We start from the raw sequence: 24,686 nt of genomic DNA on the forward strand, positions 1-24,686 counted from the left end.
CTGCATAATGCATACACCATAACACAGCCACATTTGAATGAATGCTTGCTAAGTTAAATGACAAAGTTGTACAGCTCCAGCTCTTAATCTCTTAGATCCTTGGTCTCAATCTCATTCTCTTTGCCCTTCAACTGAGACAGAGAGTCTCCTCTGGAACTCTAACATATAGCTTTGTCAGTTTAGAGTATGGAAAGCCAGGGTAGCACAAGCATATACCTTCTTCCCAAAATGGTCCAGTACTTTAGGTTCCTTGTCATTTAGAATGGGCTTCTTTATTGGAGCCCCAGTAGACTCCTTGTTGGAATCCAAGGAAACAACACCCATTCAGCAACTGGGATGTTGTACAGATGCTTAAAGGGATACATAACCCTGTATAAACAGTTGGGCTTCTTGGATGCAAGGCATTGGGAATCTGACTCTAAAGATGCATTAGTGAATACTTTCTATAGTCCTCACACACTGGAGGAATATCTACGGGTACTGGGCTCTGATAAACCCATTAGCTCTCTCTACCCTTTTCTAGGCATCATAGTCCTTGGACTCCAATTTGAATAAATAATTAATTCTACTGACTTTTAAGGTTAAGAATCCCTGACACAGAAGGTTATTTGAATGACGGCTGTGGATTACTGAAGTACATAGATCTGGGTCACTGTCATCAGGTCTTGTAAGAAGGTCCGAAAGGGGGGAGGGCCTACCCAACTCAAGCTGGAAAAAAATGGTGGACATCCTTGGCTTGGGTACTTTGGCCCCATTTTGGAGAATGATGGCTGCCTTAGAGGTCTCCAACCACACACAGGCACCAACAACTTCTATTTTGGGGTCCAGATACCAGGAATAAGGGAATACAGCCTCATTCTCAGACACTAAAATACAGTCATTTGAACTAGATGCTTGTGGAAGGTGGTAGACTGAAACTGTTGTGAGGTTTTGACTAGGGAGGATAAGCCATCAAAGCAGGTAACAAAAGCACCTGACTGGATAAGATGCCGTCCAGCCTAGAAAGGCCTTCAGACTCACTGGATATGACTCAGGACTCCTTTAGTGGCAGCTTCTCATTATATTTTTAAGTGAATATTGACAGACAACTTTGCTGATGTCACTGTAGTCCTGGACACAACACACAGCCTTTTATGGTTCAGAAAGTCTTAGAGACGTAGCTTTCTAATTGATGATCTTCTGGATGAACCTACCACAATGAGGATAGGAAGCAACGCTGTACTCAAAACACAACACTGACTATGAAAGTCTGTGTGTGAAGTTTGCTTCCTACAAGCAATACAGCTTTTTTTTTTTTTTTTACTTTAAATGCAAAAGTTTATTAACAATATAAACAAAAGTCACTGATGCATTTATAGCAACTAAAGCAAACTGAAAATGCGCAACTACTTAACAGAATGTGAATTACACAGTATTCATGAAACAATGAGGCGTGAGACAGTGGGTATAATGCCAGATAGTTAACAGCTGTGACCAACCTACAATGAGCGAAAACTCCAGTATCCAAATCAAATGATGTTACAAATTATCTGCCCTCCCCCCAAAGGGAAGCCTCAAAGGGAGAGCCAAGCCTGCAGATCACTAACCTCAGAGTGAAACCCCCCATAGTCCAGACAGACAGCTGCAAAATACCAAATCCAGGGAGCCCATTTAGAAAGCATCTTTCTCTTCTCCTGCTGTGTTCTGGAGAAAACCTCCATATCTTTTTGGTCAGTCATAAGTAACGCAAGTTCAGAGACGATCACAGATCCACTTTTCTTAAAAAACATATTACCTTTCTGTCAACTAACAACAAAAGTTGCAATAAAACACTGGACTGGGGGGTGTGCGGACCCCTGAGGAAGTAACCCAGTGAAAAAGAGCTGTAGGGGAGGGGTGAGTACAACATTATCGGGCTTAAAGAATGTCACAAATTCTATGTACCTCAGTTTTCAGTGAATGTAATACCTCCAACAGATGGTGGAAGCTTCTGGGAAAATAAGTCTTAGTTTCCATGGAATATAGAAATATATGAATAAGCATTTCTAGCCAAACATTCAAAATCCCTAGGATTTTTGTGACATATCTGCACAAACTAATCAACTGTCTCCAGACTATCAGAAATGGCCATCCCCAAATCACTCTGCAAGGGGACCTTACAGTTTCCTAGTTGATAGAAGAATACAATAAAACTAGGAGAAAAATACTTTCAGTGGATGTGTGCTATTACTAAGATTTACCCACCAAATACCTAGCCGGGCCAGTCACACCTGGATGTACTCCCCAACTTGGTCACTATCCATAAAATGATACCTGGACACCACTTGATCCCAAGACATCAGTACTCCCTCAATGAATCAATGATTCCAACACAACAAGCTAGGATGTTTTATTAGCAGGAGCCCAACATCAAATGCAATGGATTCAGTGCTGTGTAGGAAGTGATAGGCCCATGTGAATTTACCCTAGCCCCCAGTTTAGTGAGTCTGAAAAACTGTGCCAATGACCAGTATAAACGGTCTTGAATGGCAGCTGTAAATCTGATGTACCTAGCGGTAGCATTCAACAGAAAATGGTAGAAAGATCTGTAGCCTCCAATATTTTCCCACATAATGGCTTTCTAAACAGAATCCTGTCTCAGGAAGGGCATCCCCCAGAAAATTGCAAGACAAATGGACAGGGAATAAAACTCCACATCTGGCAATAATATGCCACCCTGTCTCACTGGAAGAGTAAGCAGGATGCACTGATGTGCCTCGGCTTTTGACTGGACCATAATAATGCTGTGACATGCCTTTTTATGTTAACCAAGAAGGGAATGGGGAGAGTTACTGGGAAACTTTGTGAAATGTATAAAACTAAAGGGACCACAAACCATTTCAAACCCAGTTACATTTCACTGTACACCTAAACAGAAACCTCTTCAAAGATTTTAGTAATTTTTGACTTTATCCATAACAACCCTCAACTTAAGTTTAGAAAGCTGTGCATGCCACAGGATAGGTTCACCGCAAGATAAGTCACCCTATTGGACCCAGTCAAGAATGGCAGTTAGTCCAAACATGTCTGGGAGAGAATATAACTAAGCCTAATGGTCTGTGTTTTGGACTGCTTTATCCTTTTTATCTTTAATTGTATTTGCTTTTATAACATGTTACAGCATAACAGCTGATAACAAAAATGTAGAAAAGACAAATCAATAACAAGGAGAAATAACAACAAAATGAATCAACTATTTACATATTTACAAGGAACGATTTATCTTCAACCCAGAAAGCTTGCTGAACCCACTTAGTTCTCTAAAAAAAAGGGTGAGAAGACAGCTTTGGGGGCAGGAAGAATCACAAAGAGGTCATTAGCATACAGGGAAAAAAACTCAAATGTTGGGCTCCCATGATAATCCCTGGACCAATGGAAGTTCTTATTTTCTCTGCTAATGGTTCCACATAAATGGCAAACAGAAGCAGCAGCAGAGGGCACCCTTGTCTTGTCCCCCACTGTAGGGTAATTTTATGGGCTAGACACCTGCTGACACTGATTCTAAGGGAGAAGTCCTCATAGAGAGCATGAATAGGCCATATGAACTGTTGCGGCAGCCCCATCTTTCCTAGAACAGCAAACAAGTACTTCTAGTTGACTCCACTGAAAGCTTTTTCAGCATCCAGACTAGCCACCAATAGGGAGCTCCTGGTGTGGGCACTATTTTTAATCAAGTTAACTAAGTACACTGTTAAAGTTGGTATGCTTGGGGACAAAGCCAGTTTGGTCTGGGTGAATTAGTTGGGGAAGCACTGTTGCTAACCTCTTGGCAAGCAAAGGTGTAATGATCTTGTAAGCATTGTTCAGGACTGAAACTCACCCTATAATGGGTCCTTGCTTTGCTTAGGAAGTACAACTACCATAAGCTTCCTACCAGAGGGAAACATCACTAATTTTCCTATATCACTGGTTACCCAGGTGAAAACATTAATAAACCTCTCCCCTCTCCAAGTAAAGTTTAAGCAGTAAGCCATCAGAACCAGTAGTCTAGCATGTCGTGTTCCCAGCCAAAACAGGTGAGACAAAAACTTCTGCCTGAGTTTGAGTAATATGCAACAGTTCCAAACAGTGCAGAAACACATGAATCTCCTGTGAGCGAGATGCATGGGGTGGATGGGACCTCCATCTAAAGCTGGGTGTAGAACTATTTGAAAGCATGTAAGATTAACTACAGAGAATCAATTATCTCTCCTGTGTCCACATCCCTAAGCCAAGCTATTAACTTTATAAATGGACATCAACAGCCCCGACACCTGAAAAGCTCTTTAGGTGCTACCAAGTAAAAAACAATACAGAAAAAGCTCCCCCACTACCCCAGCGAGGCACTTATGGGTACTCTAAAAGGCAGGCCAAACGGATGGACTGATAGCACCTAGTTCTCTTTTGAGACATGATCTTTCTTGCACTGTGACGACACAGAACTAAAGATGGTGCAGACAGAGGTTGTTCTTGTAGGAAGGCATGTGCCCTGCTTGGAGAAAAAACAGTGTAAAGCTCAGGAAGACAGGCCAGACACCAAGCCTTCTGCAGCAGTAGTCCAAAATGACAGTACTACTGCAAAAAAGGGCAATGCTATGAACATTTAGGTTTAAGTAGCATGAATACACAGCAGGAAAAGTAAATAAGAATGATCATACAGTACCGCCTATGTCAGTACAGGAGCACATCTACTGTACTGCTTGCTAGTCACATCTTTGTTAATGTCACATGTATGACTATGAAGAAATTAGCTTTAAAACTGCATGCACCATAGTAAACTAGGTCAGTTTGTGGCCATTTTTTTTAAAGATGCAGTTAACTGCCAACCTTCTAAATAAACAAAACTGCCATTTAATTTTCATCAGCAAGTGCAAAAAGGACTAAGAATTTACTAAATGATGTAAGCATGGCCAACAGGAATGAATGACCCTCAGAAACGCGTTTAAATAGACAAGAACGTCAGGTGATATCAGTTATACATAAAATCAAATACGTTGGAAAAAGTACTACAGTTTTGTAAATTGCTTTCACGTTCAGTATAAACAAAATGTCTGACAAACAAAATCATGGAAAAAAAACAGGTTTTACAGCTTTGAATATGATATTTTAAAGAAAAACAATCACAGCTTTTTTCTGGATTTGATTCTTTTATAAAGAAAACAACATGGAGTTACAGTTCTGAAAGTTATTTTCTAATAAAGCCACTTAAATTCGGCAAGTGTTCTAATCTGCCCATGATTAAAGAATCTGCCTCATAAGAAGGAGTTGAATTGTTTTATTCTCTACTCCAAAAATAATAAACATTCACACAGCAACACAAGTTACATTACATGTTTTAAATATACAATTATTTCTAAAGTTTTACACACAATGTATGTCACTGAATCTGAACCTGGGTTACTTCAGAAACTTAATCAGACTGCAACTGTGAACCCATATTTGCAGATTTCAATACATACACAAAAGACGTTAATATAAGCCGTTTACATTTTCTTAAGAAATTAGATCTACTGAACACCAATGAACTAGATGCAAAGAAAAGCCATGTTTTACAGCCATACATCATGACTGTTTGTACTCCGTGGAACAGGTACAGAAGTAGTTAAAAATTTCTTGTGTGGCTCCACAATGTGACTGGTTATGCAGCCCTAAGAGGCAGCTCTACCAGTCATCCTTGTTGCCTTATCTTTGCAGATAAATTTAAGTTCTAGAGTCCCAGCACCAAACAAAAAGAAATATGTCTCCTGGGATCTGCCAATGTGGTTATCCTGCAGACTTCCCAAAAATCAGAAGGGTAACCAGAGAGCATCACATATAAAGAAATATTTCTGTTTGGTGCAATACCATCACCCCAGACAAGCTATGACTCTCCAGTCATGCATTCATACCCAGTATCTACAGATCTACTTTACAAGCTCGAAGTTTCAAAACTTCGAACTGCTAATGGTCGAGACCACAAGATCGAAGTTCGTAAACTTCTAAATTGTAATTTTTTTTTTTTACATTTTTGCAGGGGCAAGCCCCCTGCATCCATTACACCCCCTGCTAAATAAATATACCAACTCCGAGATCACACTACTGTAAGGAATACAGTAAATTTCCCATTCCGCACTGTATGGCAATCTCCATTCAAACCCCCCACACACACAGACACACACACACACACACACACACATTTATGACAAATCTATTACATGCAAGTTCTGGCACTGTTTTCAGTTAATACTCATATGTTTTACAATCAGTTCTTGGAACTAAGAAATTGTATTAATAACATAAATGTTTTTTTAAAGTAATCAGCAAAGAAAAGAGGTAAAAAAATGCACATCTTTGTAATCATTTTGGCACATTTTTGGTAATACTTAAAAAAAAAAAAAAAAAAAAAAAAAAACATTTCTCATCGTACAAAGACTCGTCCTTAAAATGGGCATATCTCAACTTTACAGCATCAGAATGTATCCATAGAACTTACAGATTCAGTCAACAGGACAATGCAGTGTTTTCAAAATCTTGAAGTCAGCTACCAGAAATAGCACTTAAGTTGCTTACCTGCTGGAGTATATGCCTTTCTCTCAGCGTCATTAATCTTCTATGAAGCTCTACCAACTCATCTAGGTATGCCTAAAAAATCCATATGCATTTGGAAGTTGATGTGAATAAATAGTTATAACACATACACATTTTATTGACTTATTTGCCAAATAAGGCAGCAGTCTTGAGAAACTAAAGAAAAACAGTTCTGTGAGGATACTCACCTTAACTGCAGATACCTGAATAATAATAGCATATTTGTTTGCAATACATTCATAAATGAATGGGATACAGCTGTAAGTAGGGACAATTTTTCAGCCAGACCTCTGGAGAAGTTGGACCTCAGTGAAGTCATCTCCCATGTCAAGGCCAAAAGCATGAAAATTTGCAAATCAATCGAACATAACAAAATACTTTTGTGTGCTGAAGATCACCAATAAGTACACCTACATTACCTAAATGTGGTTACAAAAATATCTAGGCTAAATCTAACTAGCACATTCCCTATATTACCAAACATATTTTATAACAGACCCCAGAACTGTGCATCAGACAAAATCAAAGCAGCATTAGGGCTACACTTGCATGCAAAAAGGTACATGAATTTCAAAGTACTAAAAAAATCAAACACTGAAAATTAGCCTACTAAAGGGAAAAAGAAGGAAAGTGAGTGGGATGTGTCTAATGCAGCAATTATCTTACTATTCAAACATCTACAAATATGGTGAATATCTGAACTGTAACAAGTTCTTCACAAGATCACTGCTAAAATGCATTCTTAAATGAACTGCTGAATATCAGGTAATGGAAGACCCCTGACCCAAGGCTTGGGTGGGGAAAAAGCAACCTCTGAAGCATAGATCTACTTTTCAACTGAATACCTACTGTGAAAATGATTTGAAAAAGTGTGAATGGAAGTTGAAGTAAAACCTTCACTCACAATCTGCACATTCCTGAAGAAGGCTGCAATGGTAGACATATTTGCAAAGAGCCTAGTAGTATACATACTTACCTAATCTACATGTTTGTTTTTTGGGAATGTCATAACAAAAGGTAGTGCAAATTGCCAGCCGTATATAATCTGTCTATTTGGATACATATTTGCTCCAGTTACCTGGCAAGAAGGAGGCAAAAAGCTCATCAGAATGGCCTAAGTCTTTGATGATGTTGCTTTAAGACCTAAACTACTTGTGATACCCCTGCAGTGGCCAGGTAATCAAGGAGCCTCAATCCTCACCACTAACACCAGTGAGGGATGTGCACATCGGGAGGTTGACAAGTACACACAAAGTAAAGTACAAGTTTCCTTATGAGCACACAGAGATCACAGTCAGTCGGGGGGTGTTTTCTCTCTCTCTCTCCAGATCCCCAATAAGACTCCCCACTGGCACAGCTATAGGGTTAAGATCTCAGCCGAGTGGTCAAGCCAAAGCCTCTGGCACATTCTCTGTCCAACCAGTGCTCTGTGTCCCTATCCAAAAAGCAGGCATTTAAACGGTCATAATAGCTTATAATGCATTTCCAGCATTACTTGCTGTTTGACATAACCTGACCACCTTCTCCCTCATGGCATTTTTTAAGGATATCTTTAGCTAGGTCTTCAGGTTGTTTAAGGATATCACATAGATAATGTGCATGCATCTCTGACAGTTAATACAGGGTCCACCAAATGTCATAGGTGTGTATCCTCCTGCCATATATGCCTATTATTCTACTTGCCCACTCCGTGGGAAGAGTGCTCAAAGTTGGTGTGGTCATACACTTTCAAGGTGCCACTAAAGACACTGAAGGCGGACTACTACAGAGTTCTTGAATATTTGACTTAATTTTATTTATTTTTGCCTCAATAACCAGGTTGTCCAACTAGGTCTGTGGCTTATTTTCACTGGAGACTCAAGGAGAAAAGCCCCAATACTGAGCAACAAAGATAAAAAATTGTGATGAAAATAAAGTTTGATACATACCACAAGTGAAACAGTAGTAGCACACTTTAGTACAACAACATTTTCTTAATTACACATTATGCATTCAGTATACACTTAAGCTTTCTGAAAAGTGTTGAAAATTCTAATTTGACAAAATTGGTATTTTTATACAAATAAGATGAAATGCAAAAGAATCATTTCTGGGTGAGTGGAATACGACAAGAAAGACTCAAAGCCCTGTTAGTATACTTGGTATCCTTAAAAAGATTTCTAAGAGCTGGCATACAAGGCATCCTTCAACCAATTACTGATAGATTTACTGCACATCAGCAAGTTAAATGGAATCAAAAATACTTTTGTCTAGGGAATTAAACCTCTTCTGATACATCAACAAAACAGTTTGGAGGGACAACTGTACCTCACAGAGGATACAACTGCTCTGGAACAGACTCCCTATCTACATAAAACAAAATTCATACCTGCCCATTTTTAAGTGCAACTCAGATCAATGGATGGAAAAAAAAAGACGTTATGTACTCACCATAACGTTCCATCTGAGTAGTTCTACTTCATTTGTCTTCAACCTGTGGGTATCGGATACGAGCTGGCAACTTCACTAGCATCTGCTCTGAGCTCCAAGCTCCACCCCTTACCCATAATACACCAGCACTACCTTCCAACCCTCAGATCGAGTTTGTTGCACCTTACACTGAACAACCTGATCCCAAAAAACACCTTACACACCTAAAACCAGGTAAAACGCTGTCCATATGGTAAGGCCAGGGGGAAGGAGGGAGGGACGGTTGAAGACAAATGAAGTAGAACTACTCAAATGGAACATTATGGTGAGTACTTAACTTCTTTATCTGAAGTAGTTTACTTCGTTTGATCTTCAACCTGTGGGAGAGTCCCCAGCTACTAAGAGCCTGGGTGGCCCTCATGGAAGGATATTCGGGAACACTGCAGAAAGTACAGTTGTGTACACTTACCATAAATGTAGATGTTCGAGTGTATTCACTGTTGCAGTCATCACATTTGGGTTATCTGCCTGCAGGTAGCCCTCAGCCAGCCTGAATACCTGAGTCTTGGGATTTCAGCGTAGGATGCTGTCAGTTCTTCCATAATGTCAGGGGTATAAAACATGCAGCCGACACCATTACATCAGTTTTTCTTGCCTCAGATGTCAGGTGCCCCAAAAATATGAAGCAGTTATATGGTATGAAACACCCCCAGCAAAAAGCAAATACACATAGTATAAGATATGCCAAACCAAAAAGGATAGTTGAAAGCAAAGACAATCAGGGGGGTGGAGGGATGGTAACCAAGACTGCAACAGTGAATACACTCAAACACCTACATTTATGGTAAGTGTACACAACTGTACTGTGTTCTTCGTGTTTCACTGTTGCAGTCATCACATTTGGATTGATTCCCAAAGCTAAGGAAGGGTGGAGGTAGATTAAAAAGCATTAGGCATGGCAATCAGGCCCTGTAAGAATGCTGTGGCAAATCCAGCCCTGGATTTAGAAAAGATAGGCAAGTGGTAATGCTTGGCGAAAGTGTGTACCGAGCTCCAGGTTGCAGCTTGCAGGATGCCCCTGGTAGGGAATCCTCTGAGAAATGCAGTAGAGGTACATGTTGTATCTCCTTTTGTCTAAATGTGGAGCTTTTCTCCCCGGGCCTCTGCTAAAAATGGAAATATATCCAGTTGGACTAGCCCGGTCAACAAATGTAAAATAAAATAAAATAAATAAATAAAATAAATGTAGCCCTAGTGGAATGTGTTCTTATCCCCTGTGGGGTAGGTTTGCCATGGTGGTTGTAGCAGAAATGGATGCAGTGTACTCTCCATTCAGATGTGGTTTGCTTTGGAATGGCCTTCCCCTCTGCCCTGCAGCAAAGCTGACTAGCAGCTGATCAGATTTTCTGAGAGGCTTAGTCCTATCCAAATAGAAACTAAGCTGTCTGTGCATGCCTAGAGAATGCAGTATCCTTTCCCCTTTATTTTGAGGATTAGGGAAAAAAGTAGACAAATGAATGGACTGGTTTAAGGACGCACTAGACACCACTTTGGGCATAAAAGATGGGTTAGTCCTGAGGGAAACCTTGTCCGCATGGAAGACAATGAGGGTTCCACTGCCATAAGGGGCTGCATTTCAGACACTTTTCTTGCTGAAGTGATGGCTAGAGGTAAAGCTGTTTTCCATGAGAGGAATTTCAACTCTGCTGTAGCAGCCGGTTCAAAGGGGGAAGTGTAAGTTTTTCCAATACAAAGTTAAGATCCCAGGCTGGAGTGGGAGCTCTCCTGGGAGGTCTTAAATGTTTGGCCTCTCTAAGGAACTGTTTTACCAGAGGATGAGAGAAGAGGGGTGACTCAGTATTATAATGAGCTGAGGTGGCAGAGGCATGAATCTTAATTGAAGAGAAGGATAAGCCCTTGTGGAGCACTTCTGTTAAGTAATCTAGTATATGAGGTAAGCTGGGCACAGTTGTGCCCATCCCTTGAGACTGGCTCCAGGAACAGTATCTTTTCCACTTTTCTGAACAGGAGTTTTTAGCACTAGGCCTCCTTGCCTCAAAAATGACATCCAGCACCTGCTTACTGAGGGTTGCTAGAGGTGAGTTCAGGGGCTTAGCCAGGCTGCAAGGTTCAGGGTCTGAAGCTGAGGGTGTAGAATTTGCCCCCCCTGCTGGGACAGCAGGGAAGAGTTCTGAGGCAGGTGCCATGGTTGTAGCACTATCAAACTGCGCAAAAGAGGATACCAGTGCTGGTGTGGCCAATCTGGTGTAATCAGAATTGTCCTTTGCTTGTCCTGTTTGATCTTTAGAAGAACCTTCAAGCGGAGAGGCAGAGGGGAAAGGCATAGACTGAGATGCTTTCCCAGGAAAAAGGACAGGGCATCAACCTTCCAAGCTTGGCTGTGGGGAGTTCTGGTGCAGTATTTGTTCAATTAATAGTTATGAGGGGAAGCAAACAGGTCCACCTCTGGTGTCCCCCATCTGTTCCCCAAAAGTTTAAATATTTTGGGTTCCAGTTTCCATTCGTGTGGGTTCATGAGATTTCTGCTTAAGTCATCTGCCAGTGAATTTAGTTTGCCTGGCAGGAACTGAGCTTGTAGGTGCACTAGGTTGCTCAAGGCTGTGTTCCACAGAGCCATGGGCTAGTCTGCAGAGTGGGTAGGAATGTGTTCCCCCCTGCTAGTTTATGTACCACATAACTGTGGTGTTGTCTGTCTTTACCAATAGTTGTCCTAGAAGAATAAGGCCTTTGAAGGCTGTCCGAGCATTCTGTACAGTTAACACTTCTTTTTGATTGATATGCAGGTGCATCTGCTTTGGCTTCCATTTGCCCTGAATGCACTGCCCTGTCATGTGAGCCCCCCATGCATAGTTTGATGTGTCTGTTAGGGTTTGGGCGGCAGGGGGTAGAGTGAAAGGGAGTCCCTTATTGTGGTTGTAGGCCTCTGCCCACCAAAGGGACTCTCCCCTTAGACACGAAATGATAGGAATTATTGTTTCCAGGTCCTGAGAATGTTGACACCATAGACTTTTTAGATACCATTGAAGTTTCCACATATGCAGTCTTGCATATGGAATTAACAGAATGCAAGACGCCATGAACCCCAGAGCTTGCAGTATTTTCATTGCAGATAGCTGGGTTTTGGTGGCCAGTAGGTTGAAGTAAGTTGTCAAATAAATTTGTTTCTCTGGAGTAAGGAATGCCATCTGAGAAGTTGCGATCAAGCTTGCTCCCGGGTATACAATCTGTTGGCAGGGTACTAGGTGTGATTTCTTTTCACTGATGGTGTACCCCAGTGAAGTTAGAAGTCTCTTTACAAATGCCAGGTGCTGTAGTAGCAAGTCCTGACTTTCTGCCTGAACCAGGCAATCGTCCAAGTATGGGTAAATCTGAATACTCCTCAGCCTGCAAAAAGCAATGGCTGGAGCTAGGCACTCTGTGAATACCCTGGGCGCAGTAGATAAGCTAAAGGGAAGTGCAGAGAATGGATAGTGCATAGAGCATGCCCTGAAACAAAGGTCTTTCCTGCAAGATTCCCTTATGGGGATGTGCAGGTAAGCCTCTTTCAAGTCTAGGGTTGCCAGCCAGGCATCCTTGGCTAGAATAGGAAGCAGCTGTTGGAGAGTTAGCATTTTGAATTTTGGAAACACCAGAAAGGTGTTGACAATAGATAAATCCAGGATAGGATGCCGGGAGTTTTCTTTTCTGGGAACCAGGAACAGTCTTAAATAAAAGCCTTGTCCCCTTTGTTCTGCTGGGACAGGATGAATAGCCTTGATGCTGAGGAGAGAAAGTACTTGCTTTTGGTCCTCTGCCCAATGGTTTGGGGTGAGGGCTGGCCATCCACTTAGGGTTGGGAGTGAGTGGAAGTGGAATCTGTATCCTAAGGAAACAAGGTTTAAAACCGATTTGTCTTGGGTACTGTATTCCCATTTGTTTGCATGCAGGACGAGTTTTCCTCCTAAAGGTGCGAGTACTTGAGCAAGGCTTGGGGGAGTTAAGGATAAGTCATCGTGCATGTTTATCATACGGGGTGGCTTACTACTCCCTGTTTTGGACGTGGGAGCACCCCACTGCTTAGATCTGTGCATAACCTGAGACTGAAGTTTTTGGGGTTTGCTGCCCATGGGTTTGGACTGAGAAGGCCTGGAAGCGGCTGAAAAGGACCGGTTCTTTGAAGGCCAATGACTACTGAATCTAGGTTGCTGTACTTGTAAGAAATCTTTAACAGTTTGCATAGATTTAGCTTTCTCCTCCATCCTTTTGAGAACTTCTGCTTTATTGCCAAACAGGCTGTCTTGGTTTAAGGGAGCATCCAGTAATTTTGCTTTGACATGATCTGGCAAGTTTTGTTCCTTAAGCCAAGCATGCCTTCTAAGAACAGACCCAGTGACAGCAGCCCTACAGGATGCTTCTAGAGCATCAAAACCACATTGCAAAGTACGTTTACCAACTTAGTCAGCAGAATGCATTAACTCTTGTAAATCTTTGTATTCTGCACAGTCAGGAATCAACATCATTTTCTGTTTAAATAGCCCCATAACATGCTGCTGATACTTTAACATATGAAATTGGCAATTTAAAGCCCTAATGGCCAGAGTAGCAGAGGTGTACACCTTCTTACCCCATCTGTCTAAAGCCATAGAATCCCTGTCAGAAGGGGTAGGATTCTTGGCAGTGGTGGCCTTAATGCATTTTGGTCCTTGGGAAATGGTCTCTGGATCTGCAGTAGGATTCTTGAAAAGGAATTTGTGAGAGTCAGGTACTCTTTAGTACCTGTCAGGTTTCCTGGGAGCTGGATGCAAAGTATCCAGGGTAAGGCTGGATTCCAAGAAGACATCATCTACAATCTCCAGAACAGGAGGGAAAGCTAGAGTCCTGTGCTGAGGCAGGTTTAAAAATTCCCTGAGTCTCATTTTGGACTGAGAGTAGTCTTGGCTTTCCCAGTAGAAATGCTCCCTAAGGGTATGCAGGGTTTCACCAAAAGAAAAATCTTCTGGAGGGGAAGCAGAGGGAATGGAATCCTCTGCATCAGAATCCTTATAGGTAGGGTAGATAAGGGTATGTCCTGGTAGTTAGAAGGAACAGAGACATCAGATTCCTGATTAGAAGAATCAGAAGGAATATCAGTTCTAGGTCTCTTTGAGGGGGAAGGCTGGCTTCCCCTAATTAAGGTAATAAGGGTCTTCAGCCATTCTAATTATTTGTTTTTGGGGCCTGTGGGCCTGAGAATGCACTTTGGTCATCGGTTTCCTAGGCATAGTGCAAACTTTAAGCCGGAGAAATTCAGTATTTTTGGCTTGAAACAAAGTAGTCGGTTTAATATGGAAATCGGTAGGCCTGAATACACCCTCAGAAGCCGTTGCGTGCACAGCGGCTCTGGACCCATCCAAGGTAGAGACATCCGCAGGTTCCAAAGTCAAAGAAGCATCTTGTGGCATACCGGACTCCGAATGGGTCTCAGTAGAGGCCTGCCAATCTGTAAAAGCGGGTAACAGGGGCTGCGAAAGCGCCTGAGTACCTGCGGACTGGCGATTAGCTTAATGGTAGCGTCGTCAGTAGTTTTGGACCTATGTGGTCTGTCTCTGTCTTTATCCTTACTTTTATTGGAAGATCGGTAGTTGGGTGGCTTACCAATGCCATTTCGGAGTATGGAGATTGAGAGCGAAAGTATTTTGCTACAAAAACTGCCCAACGACGGATAGTTCAGGCATTGTACAAGTCACAAAATCGACAGCGAGGGATGTCGTGGTCTGGGCCTAAACAGGTGGCACAGTAAGAATGAAAATCTCTATGAGGTATTTGCTTTCCCACAGGCAAGACAGTTATTAATTTTTTCTGACATCGGTTAAAGCAAAAAAAAAGGATCCCCATCGGGGTACTTATCTTTTAGAAGACTTCAGGTCTGAAACTCGAAAACAAAAATTTCAGGAGTCGGCCAACCGGCACTTGCGAACTGCTTCTGCTTAGGGCACCACACGGCAAGAAAGACTGTTGTAATGGCATCGGCTGCATGTTTTATACCCGTGACGACCTGACATCATGGAAGAAGCAACAGCATCCGATGCAGAAATCCCAAGACTCTGGTATTCAGGCCGGCTGAGGGCTCTCTGCAGGCAGATAACCCAAATGTGATGACTGCAACAGTGAAACACGAAGAACATCCAAAGGATGCTCTCCTCCAAGAAATCAAATCTAATTTATAGTGAGAAATAAAGGTATGAGATGAGGACCAAGTAGACGCAGAAAGTACAGTTGTGTACACTTACCATAAATGTAGATGTTCGAGTGTATTCACTGTTGCAGTCGTCACACTTGGGTTATCTGCCTGTAGGTAGCCCACAGTCGGCCCGAATACCAGAGTCTTAGTATTTCTGCGTCAGATGCTGTTGCTTCTTCCATGATGTCAGGTCGTCAGGGGTATAAAAACAAGCAGCCGATGCCATTACATCAGTTTTTCTTTCCCCAAATGTCAGGAGCCCCCCAAATAGGGAGTTAGTACATGGTGTGGAAAAGTACAGTTGTGTACACTTACCATAAATGTAGATGTTCGAGTGTATTCACTGTTGCAGTCATCACATTTGGGTTATCTGCTTGCAGTAGCCCACAGTCGGCCTGATTATCAAAGTCTTGGGTCCTGCGTAGGTTGCTGTCTCATCTTCCATGACGTCAGGTAGTCAGGGGTATAAAGCATGCAGCCGACGCCAATACATCAGTTTTTCTTGCCCCAGATGTCAGATGCTCCCCCTAATGGGAAGCAATTAAATATATATACAAGGTTATACCACCAACAAAAAAGCAAATACACCAAAAAGCTTTTAGAATACACAAATCAACCCAGAAACAAGCCATCCTGGATTGGATACTGATCAACAACAATCCCCTCTCTTATAAAACTGGAATACTCCCTGACAATATCAGCGACCATCTCCTTACCTATATCACTAAACAAAAATACAATAATCCCAAGCAGGCCACATATCGTACTGTACACAACAAAACTAATTTTAACCTATCATCCTTTCGTAATGAAATCAAACAATATAACTGGTCAACTCTAAAACACCTCCCACTTGAAGAAGCAGTTAACCATTTTAACAATACCTTCCTACAAATTCTCCAGCATCATGCCCCATCTCGATTGATTAGACTAGGCTCCAAAGCAGCCCCATGGCTTTCCAAAAAACCAAACAAACAATGCTAGCTAGAAATAAATCATGGAATAAATGGAGATCCACCAAAACCCAACTGACCACCAAAATTTCAAACACCTCAGAAACATAACAAAAAAACTCACCTATCTAGATAAAAAGAACTATTACCTGCAGTATCAACAAAACCAAAACCCTAAACATTTCTGGTCAGGAATCAATAAATTGCTCCACCCAGGAAACACCAAAACACCTACACCAACTAGCCTAGCTCAGACCCAACCTAATGTGATAGCTGATACTTTCAACAACTTCTTCTCCCAAACAGTCACTACTCTAGCTAACACTATGACCCCCCTCCTCCTTTTCAAACAACCTCCTCTCCTCAAAACAGCACCCCTACTCTTACACTTAATACAGTCTCCACAACCTATATACAGAAGTTACTCTCAAAACTTAAACCTTGTACCCCTTCTGCTGATAATCTACCAGCTGAATATCTTCAACTAGCAGCAACTGAACTAGCTTACCCAGTTTCCATCTTAATTAACAGAACCATAACCGAATCCACTATCCCATCCTGTTGGAAAATCTCCCATATCATTCCCCTCCATAAAGGAGGAAACTCCAACGAACTTTCTAATTTCAGGCCTATAGCCCTTCTTTCTCCACTATCTAAAATCATGGAACGCTGCATACACCATCAACTCTTACATCATCTCTTGCAAAATAACTTACTAGCAGACTCTCAGCATGGTTTTAGGCCCCACCACAGTACTACCACTGCCCTCCTCTCCTTCACTGACGTGATCAATAAAAATCGCAATAAAAACCTTTTCTCCTCTGCACTATTCCTGGACCTCTCTAAAGCCTTCGATATGGTCAACCATCAACTTCTCCTAGATACTTTAAAATCCCTCTCACTTGATTCACTAACACTACAGTGGTTTGAATCTTACTTGACAAATAGAAAACAAGCAGTCCTCTGGGACAACCATCTATCCTCTCAAGTCCCAGTTACTATCGGAGTGCCACAAGGATCCATCTTAGGTCCCCTCCTGTTCTCAATATTCATAAATAACCTTCCCACTTCTCTCCCAACATCCACTTGCATACAGTATGCTGATGATTCTACTCTCATCTGCTCTGCTCCATCTCCAGAAGAACTCCACTCCTCCACCCAAAAGGTCTTTACAACAGCAGAAAAATGGTTCCAACAGATCTGTCTCCTCCTCAATCCCAAAAACTAAATTATTACTCTTCACCCCAACCCTCAAATCCACCCCAATCTCATTCTCCCTGGTGTCCTGTAATGGCACTATAATTATACCTGACTATTCCACCAAACTACTAGGCGTTACTATTGACAATCAGCTAAGCTTTGATAACCATATTGATATAACCATCAAGACCGTAAACAAGAAAATAGGTGCCCTCTACAGACTAAAGCCCTTTCTTAGTGCTACCACCCGAGTGTCTCTTGCCCAAACTCACCTTATCTCCATATTACTGTATGCCTCTCCATCCTTTATCAACATTTCTAAAGCCAACCTTTATAAACTTAACACAGCCTACCATAGTATTGCCAGGTTTGCCACAGGATCCCCTTTCCGTACTCATCATTGTCTCAATCTAAAAAAACTTCACTGGCTAGAACTTCAGAACCTAATACTCCTGCGTCAATTGGTCATCACTTTTAACATTCTGCACCACCCCTCCAATACACCCATACTTAATAACCTAATCACCCCATATAAAAACCTTACCTCACTTGCTCAGCCAACAAGCTTCTAGTAACTACTCTCAAATCCCACAATAAAGCAGGTGACTCCTTATTTGCAAATACTGTTGGATCATATTGGAATAAACTACCCGTAGAACTGACCACCCTAAGCTCATCCAACCTTTTCAAAAAACAAATAAAACACCATCTTCAAACTCACTGGCTATGCCCATGTGCTAATCCTGACTGACCTCAACATACAATGCACCTCTTTTTCAGTCCCCTCCTCCTCACTCTTAATTATTATCCTTTACTCCTGACTTATCCCTCTTTTCACCTACCTGCTTATTGACTCTTCCTTCTTCTCCTTTTCTCTTCCTACTTCTTCCATCATTATGCTGTATCACTGCATCTTGTCATATTTTCCCAAATTCATACTCTCAGTTCAATTCAATGCTATTCTCTTTCCTAATACTAGTACCCTGGATTAACTCTTTCCTAATACTAGTACCCTGGATTAACTTGTACTATTCTAACTTGTAACTAGTGAATTTGTTACTGACTCTCCTTATGTTACAACTATTTTCTCAGTCCTCTTCTTTCCCTGACAGTCTCTCCCTAGCAACTAATTCATTGGAATACTACCTTCCCCACTGTTATCTCTTTTCCTACTACCTCTGAATTCTTCTAAACTACATAATAACTGTTCCTAATCTCCTTACTTATTTTTCACATTTGGTTTTTTTTGCTGTTTGCTTTTATGTCTGAGTGTTTAAATTTTTTAGTTTCTCTAAATTTTTGATAGTTTTTATCACTGTTAGTTATTAGTGTTAATGGAGCTTTTCTCCTCGGGCCTCTGCTGAAAATGGACATGTATCCAGCCAGACTAGCCCGGTTAACAAATGTAAATAAAATAAAATAAAATAATAAAAATAAAATTTTAAGCATAGTAAAAAGGAATAGACGTATAGCCAAAAGAAGTCAGGGGGCTGGAGGGAGGGTAACCAGGACTGCAACAGTGAATACACTCAATCATCTACATTTATGGTAAGTGTACGCAACTGTACTATGTTCTTCGTGTTTCACTGCTGCAGTCATATTTGGGTAGATTCCCAAAGCTAAGAATGGGAGGAGGAATTTGGATAGCATTAGGACCAGCTAGAAGGCCCTGCAAGACTGCAGTGGCAAAACCAGCTCTGGATTTAGAGAAAATTGGCAAATGGTAATGCTTGGTGAAAGTATGTAGAGATGTCCAGGTAGCAGCTTCTAGGATGTCCCTGGTAAGGACACCTCTGAGAAAGGCTGTAGAGGTAGATGCAGCCCTGGTTGAATGTGGTCTTATCTCCTGTGGGATAGGTTTTCCATGGTGCTTATTGCAGAAATGAATGCAATGGCCTATCCATTTAGAAATGGTTTGCTTTGAAATGGCCTTCCCCTCTGCCCCTGCAGCAAATGCCACCAGCAGTTGTTCAGATTTCCAGAGAGGTTTAGTCCTGCCCAAGTAAAATCTAAGTTGTCTGTGCACATCTAAGGAGTGCAGTATCCGTTCCCCTTTATTCTGTGGATTAGAAAAGAAGGTTGGCAAATAAATGGACTGATTAACGGCCACACTGGATACTACCTACAGCATGGAGGAGGGATTGGTCCTGAGGGACACCCTGCCCGCATGAAAGATGATAAAAGGCTCCACTGCCATAAGGGCCTGTAATTCAGATACCCTTCTTGCTGAAGTGATTGCTAAAAGGAAGGCTGTTTTCCAAGAAAGGAATTTCAACTCTGCATTTGCAGCTGGCTCAAAAGGAGGTAGAGTAAGTTTTTCCAATACAAAGTTAAGGTCCAAGGCTGGAGTAGGGACTCTCCTGGGTGGTCTTAAGTTTTTGGCCCCTCTGAGGAACTGATTGAGCACTGGATGAGAGAAGAGGGGTGGTTCTGTGTTGTAATGAGCTGAAATGGCTGAGGCATGAATTTTGATGGAGGAAAAGGAAAGGCCCTTGTGAGGCATCTCAGTTAAGTATTTAAGAATCTGAGATAAATTGGGCACTGCTGTGCTCATCCCGAGTTTGGTTCCAGGAACAGAATCTTTTCCATTTTTCAGCATAAGATTTTCTAGTACTAGGCCTCCTTGCCTCCAGAATGACATCCAACACTTGTTTATTGAGGGATGGTAATGGAGAGATCAGGTAATTAGCCAGGCTGCCAGGTTCAGGGATTGAAGCTGAGGGTGCAGAATCTGGCCCTTCTGCTGTGAGAGCAGGGTAGGGGTCTGAGGCAGGTGCCATGGTGCCAGCAGTGACACACTGTGGAAGAGGGGGTACCAGTGTTGGCGTGGCCAGTCTGGTGCAATCAGTATCGTCCTTGGTTTGTCCTGTTTGATCTTTAGTAGTACCCTGGAGAGGAGAGGCATAAACTGATTTCCAGGTGAAGGACTGGGCATCCACTTTCCAAGCTTGTTTGTGGGGAATCCTTGTGCAGAATTTGTCCAATTGGTAGTTCTGGGGGGAGGCAAACAGGTCTATCTTGGGGCTCTCCCATTTGTTTATCAACATGTTGAATGTCTTTGGTTCCAGTTTCCACTCGTGTGGGTCCATGAGATTTCTGCTTAGATCGTCTGCCAGTGTATTTAGCTTTCCTGGCAGGAATTGAGCCTGTAGGTGCACTTGGTAGCTGAAAGCTGTGTTCCACAGAACCATGGCTAGTCTGCAGAGAGGGTATGAGTGGGTTCCCCCCTGCTTGTTTATGTACCACATAACAGTGGAGTTGTCCATCTTTACCATTAATTGTCCTGGAAGAATGTGGTCCTTGAAGGCTGTCTCAGCATTCTGTACGGCAAACATTTCTTTTGGATTGATATGCAGGTACATATGACTTGGGTTCCATTTGCCCCGAATGCACTGCCCTGCCAAGTGAGCCCCCCATGCATATTCTGATGCATCTGTTGTTTGGGTTTGGGCGGCAGGGGGTAGAGTGAATGGCAGTCCCCTGCCCACCAAAGAAATTTTAACTGTAGGCAAGGAATGATAGGAATCATTGCTTCTAGAGCTTGAGAATGCTGACACCATAGGCTTTTTAGATATCATTGTAGTTTCCTCATATGCAGTCTTGCGTATGGAATTAGGAGAATGCAGGAGGCCATGAACCCCAAGGCTTGCAGTATTTGTCTTGCAGATAGCAGGGTCTTTGTGGCCAATAGTTTGAAGTAAGCTGTCAAATGAACTTGTTTCTCTGGAGTGAGGAAAGCCATCTGGGAAGTTGTGTTCAAGCTTGCTCCCAGTAATACAATTTGTTGGCAGGGTACCAGATGTGATTTATTTTCATTTATGGTGTACCCCAGAGAAGTTAGCACTTTTTGTACGAATGCCAGATGATTCAATAGTATGTCCTGGCTTTCTGTCTGAATTAGACAATCTTCCAGGTATGGGTATATTTGAATATTTCTTTGCCTGCAAAATGCAATGACTGGAGCTAGGCACTTTGTGAATACCCTGGGCGCAGTAGATAAGCCAAAGGGCAGTGCAGAGAAAGTACAGTTGTGTACACTTACCATAAATGTAGATGTTCAAGTGTATTCACTGTTGAGCCATTACACTTGGGTTATCCTGCTGGCAGGCTACCCTCAGTCGGCCTGAATTCCAAAGTCTAGGTCCGCCGTCGATTGCTGTTGCCTCTTCCCTGACGTCAGTGCGCCAAGGGTGTAAAAGATGTAGCCGACGCCATTTTCTTCAGTTTTTCTTGCCCCAGATGTCAGATGCCCCCAAAAAAGTAGGCTAAAAATATGCCAATAAAAAATGCATGCACCAAAATATATTATACCTTCATCTACAAGCAAATACACCACATAGGTTGTATAGATTAGAGAAGTGCAGATAAGTTCCAGCAAAGCAATGTGGGATGGTGGGTGGGTAACCTGGACTGCAACAGTGAATACACTCGAACATCTACATTTATGGTAAGTGTACACAACTGTACTATGTTCTTCGTGTTTCACTGTTGCAGTCATTACACTTGGGTTGAATCCCAAAGCTATGGTTGGGAGGCTGGAGCTAAATGGCATTAGGAGTGGCTATGAGGCCCTGCAGAACTGCAGTGGCAAAGCCTGCCCTGGATTTAGAGTAGAGTGGTAAATGATAGTGCTTTGTAAAGGTGTACACTGAACTCCAGGTAGCAGCCTCTAAAATGTCTTTGCTTGGTACTCCCCTGAGGAAGGCTGCTGAAGTGGCTGCTGCTCTGGTTGAATGTGGCCTAATGCCCTTAGGCACTGGCTTGCCATGTTGTGAATAGCAGAAATGAATGCAGTGGCCTATCCACTTTAAAATAGTCTGCTTTGAGATAGCCTTTCCTTGTGGTCCTGCAGCATATGCTACTAGTAGTTGCTCTGTCTTCCTGAAAGCTTTGTTTCTGTTCAAATAGAAGCGTAGCTGTCTGTGTATGTCCAAAGAATGCAGAATTCTCTCCCCCTTATTCTGTGGGTTTGGATAAAAAGTAGGCAGATGAACAGTTTGGTTAAGAGCCACACTGGACACTACCTTAGGCATAAATGTCGGGTTTGTCTTCAGAGAAACCCTGACTGGATAAAAAATGATAAGGGGTTCCACAGCCATGAGTGCCTGTAGCTCTGAGACTCTTCTTGCAGAGGTTATTGCTAGGAGCAGAGCGGTTTTCCAAGATAAAAACTTTATAACAGCTGTAGTGGCTGGCTCAAAAGGATGCAGGGTGAGTTTTTCCAAGACATAATTGAGGTTCCATGCAGGTATTGGTGATCTCCTTGGAGGCCTTACATTTTTGGCTCCTCTGAGGTGCTGCCTTAATAAAGGATGAGAAAAGATTGGTGGCTCTGTATTGTAATGAGCCGAAATGGCAGAGGCATGAATTTTAATTGATGAAAAGGATAGGCCTTTGTCCAGCATCTCAGTTAAGTATTGCAAAATCTGAGGAATATTTGGTACAGCTGTGTCAATTCCCTGTGCCTGATTCCAAGCACAGAAACTCTTCCATTTTCCAGCGTAAGATTTTCTAGTACTAGGCCTTCTGGCCTCCAAAATGACATTCATCACAGATTTAGTGAGAGGACCATTTTGTATGACTACATTATCTGCCAAGCAGCCAGATTTAAGGTCTTTATTTGGCTGTGTAGGATCTGATTGTTTTGTTGGGATAGTAGATGAGGTATTTGAGACAAGGTCCAAGCTGGGCATTGAGACAAGTTCCTTAGGATTGGATACCAGTACTGGCAGGGCCAGTCTGGGGCAATCAGTATCATCTTTGGCTTCTCTTGTCTGACCTTTAGGAGTACCTTGGGGAGGAGAGGCAGTGGAGGAAAGGCATATACTGCTAAGCTTTTCCAGCTGAAAGATAGTGCGTCCACCTTCCATGCTTGTCTGTGATAAGTCCTTGTGCAGAATCTTTTTATTTGGTAGTTGTGAGGAGAGGCAAATAGATCTATATCCAGGCATTCCCATTTCCTTGTTATCATGCTGAAGACTTGTGGATCCAATTTCCACTCGTGGGGATCCGTGAGGTTTCTGCTTAGTTCGTCTGCCATAGCATTTATCTTTCCTGGCAGGAATTGTGCCTGCAGATGTACTTGGTAAGTCAATGCTGTGTCCCACAAAGTCATGGCTAGTCTGCAAAGGGGGTAGGAATGAGTGCCTCCCTGCTTGTTTATATACCACATGACCGTGGTGTTGTCTGTCTTTATCAGTAGTTGTCCCGGATGAAGTAGGTCCTTGAAGGCTGTCAGGGCATTCTGAACAGCTAGCATCTCTTTTTGATTGATATGTAGATGCATTTGGTTTGCAGACCATGTGCCTTAAATACATCTTCCTGCCATGTGGGCCCCCCCCAGGCATAATCTGATGCATCCGTTGTTAATGTCTGCCTGGCTGGGGGTAAGGTGAATGGCTGTCCCTTGTTCTGGTGACAAGCCTTCGCCCACCATCAAAACTCCTGTTGCAGGCAGGGAATGAGGGTAATTATTGTTTCCAGGCTGTGGCAATGTTGAGTCCAAACACTTTTCAGGTACCATTGAAGTTTCCTCATATGCAGTCTCGCATATGGAATTAGTAGAATGTAGGATGCCATGAAGCCCAAAGCCTGCAGAATTTTTCTTGCAGATAACTGGGCCTTTGTTGCCAACAGGTTGAAATAGGTAGTCAGTTGCCTTTGTTTGTCTGGCGTGAGATAAGCCATCTGGGCAGTTGTATTTAAGCTTGCACCCAGGAATATTATCTCTTGAGAGGGTACTAGTTTTGATTTCTTTTCGTTGACTGTGTACTCTAGGCCTGTTAGAAACCTCTTTACAAACGCCAGATGCTGTAGTAGAATGTCCTTGTTCTCTGCTTGAATGAGGCAGTCGTCCAAGTAAGGATATATTTGTATTCCTCTTTGTCTGCAGAATGCAATTACTGGTGCCAGGCACTTTGTGAAGACTGTGGGCACAGTAGATAAGCCAAAGGGCAGTGCAGAGAATTGGTAGTGCATTGAGCCAGCTTTGAATTGGAGGCATCTTCTGCATGTCTGTCTGATTGGGACATGCAGGTATGCCTCTTTTAGATCTAAAGTGACAAGCCAAGCCTTCTTGCCCAGCATGGGCAGAAGTTGCTGTAGAGTCAACATTTTGAATTTTGGTATATCCAGAAATGTATTTAAAATAGATAGGTCCAGTATTGGTATCCAGGTCTTCTCCTTTCTTGGTACCAAGAACAGTCTTGAATAAAATCCTCGTCCCTGCTCTTGCTCTGGTACTTGTTGAATAGCCTTCATGTCCATGAGGGATGAGACTTGCTTTTGTGCCCCTGTCCATTGATGTTTTGGCAGGTCTGGCCAACCGTTTGCCCTTGGCA

General features: G+C 42.4%; 1 protein-coding gene across 3 annotated transcripts in view; it reads right to left on the minus strand.

Moving 5' to 3' along the window:
• The window catches only part of MLLT3 (MLLT3 super elongation complex subunit), a 1,902,592-nt gene that overhangs the window by 116,831 nt on the left and 1,761,075 nt on the right, over window positions 1-24,686 (minus strand). For 2 of the 3 annotated variants that reach the window (XM_044061324.1, XM_044061326.1), the window contains exon 10: window positions 6,547-6,618. The exons of the other annotated variant lie outside the window; for it this stretch is intronic. In XM_044061324.1, the coding sequence (XP_043917259.1) occupies window positions 6,547-6,618 (72 nt within the window). The remainder of the gene's footprint in view (window positions 1-6,546; window positions 6,619-24,686) is intronic. 3 annotated transcript variants of the gene reach the window in all.

This window comes from Protopterus annectens, chromosome 2.part0 (assembly GCF_019279795.1).
Source record: "Protopterus annectens isolate FY-2018-M chromosome 2.part0, PAN1.0, whole genome shotgun sequence".
Lineage (NCBI taxonomy): Eukaryota > Metazoa > Chordata > Ceratodontiformes > Protopteridae > Protopterus > Protopterus annectens.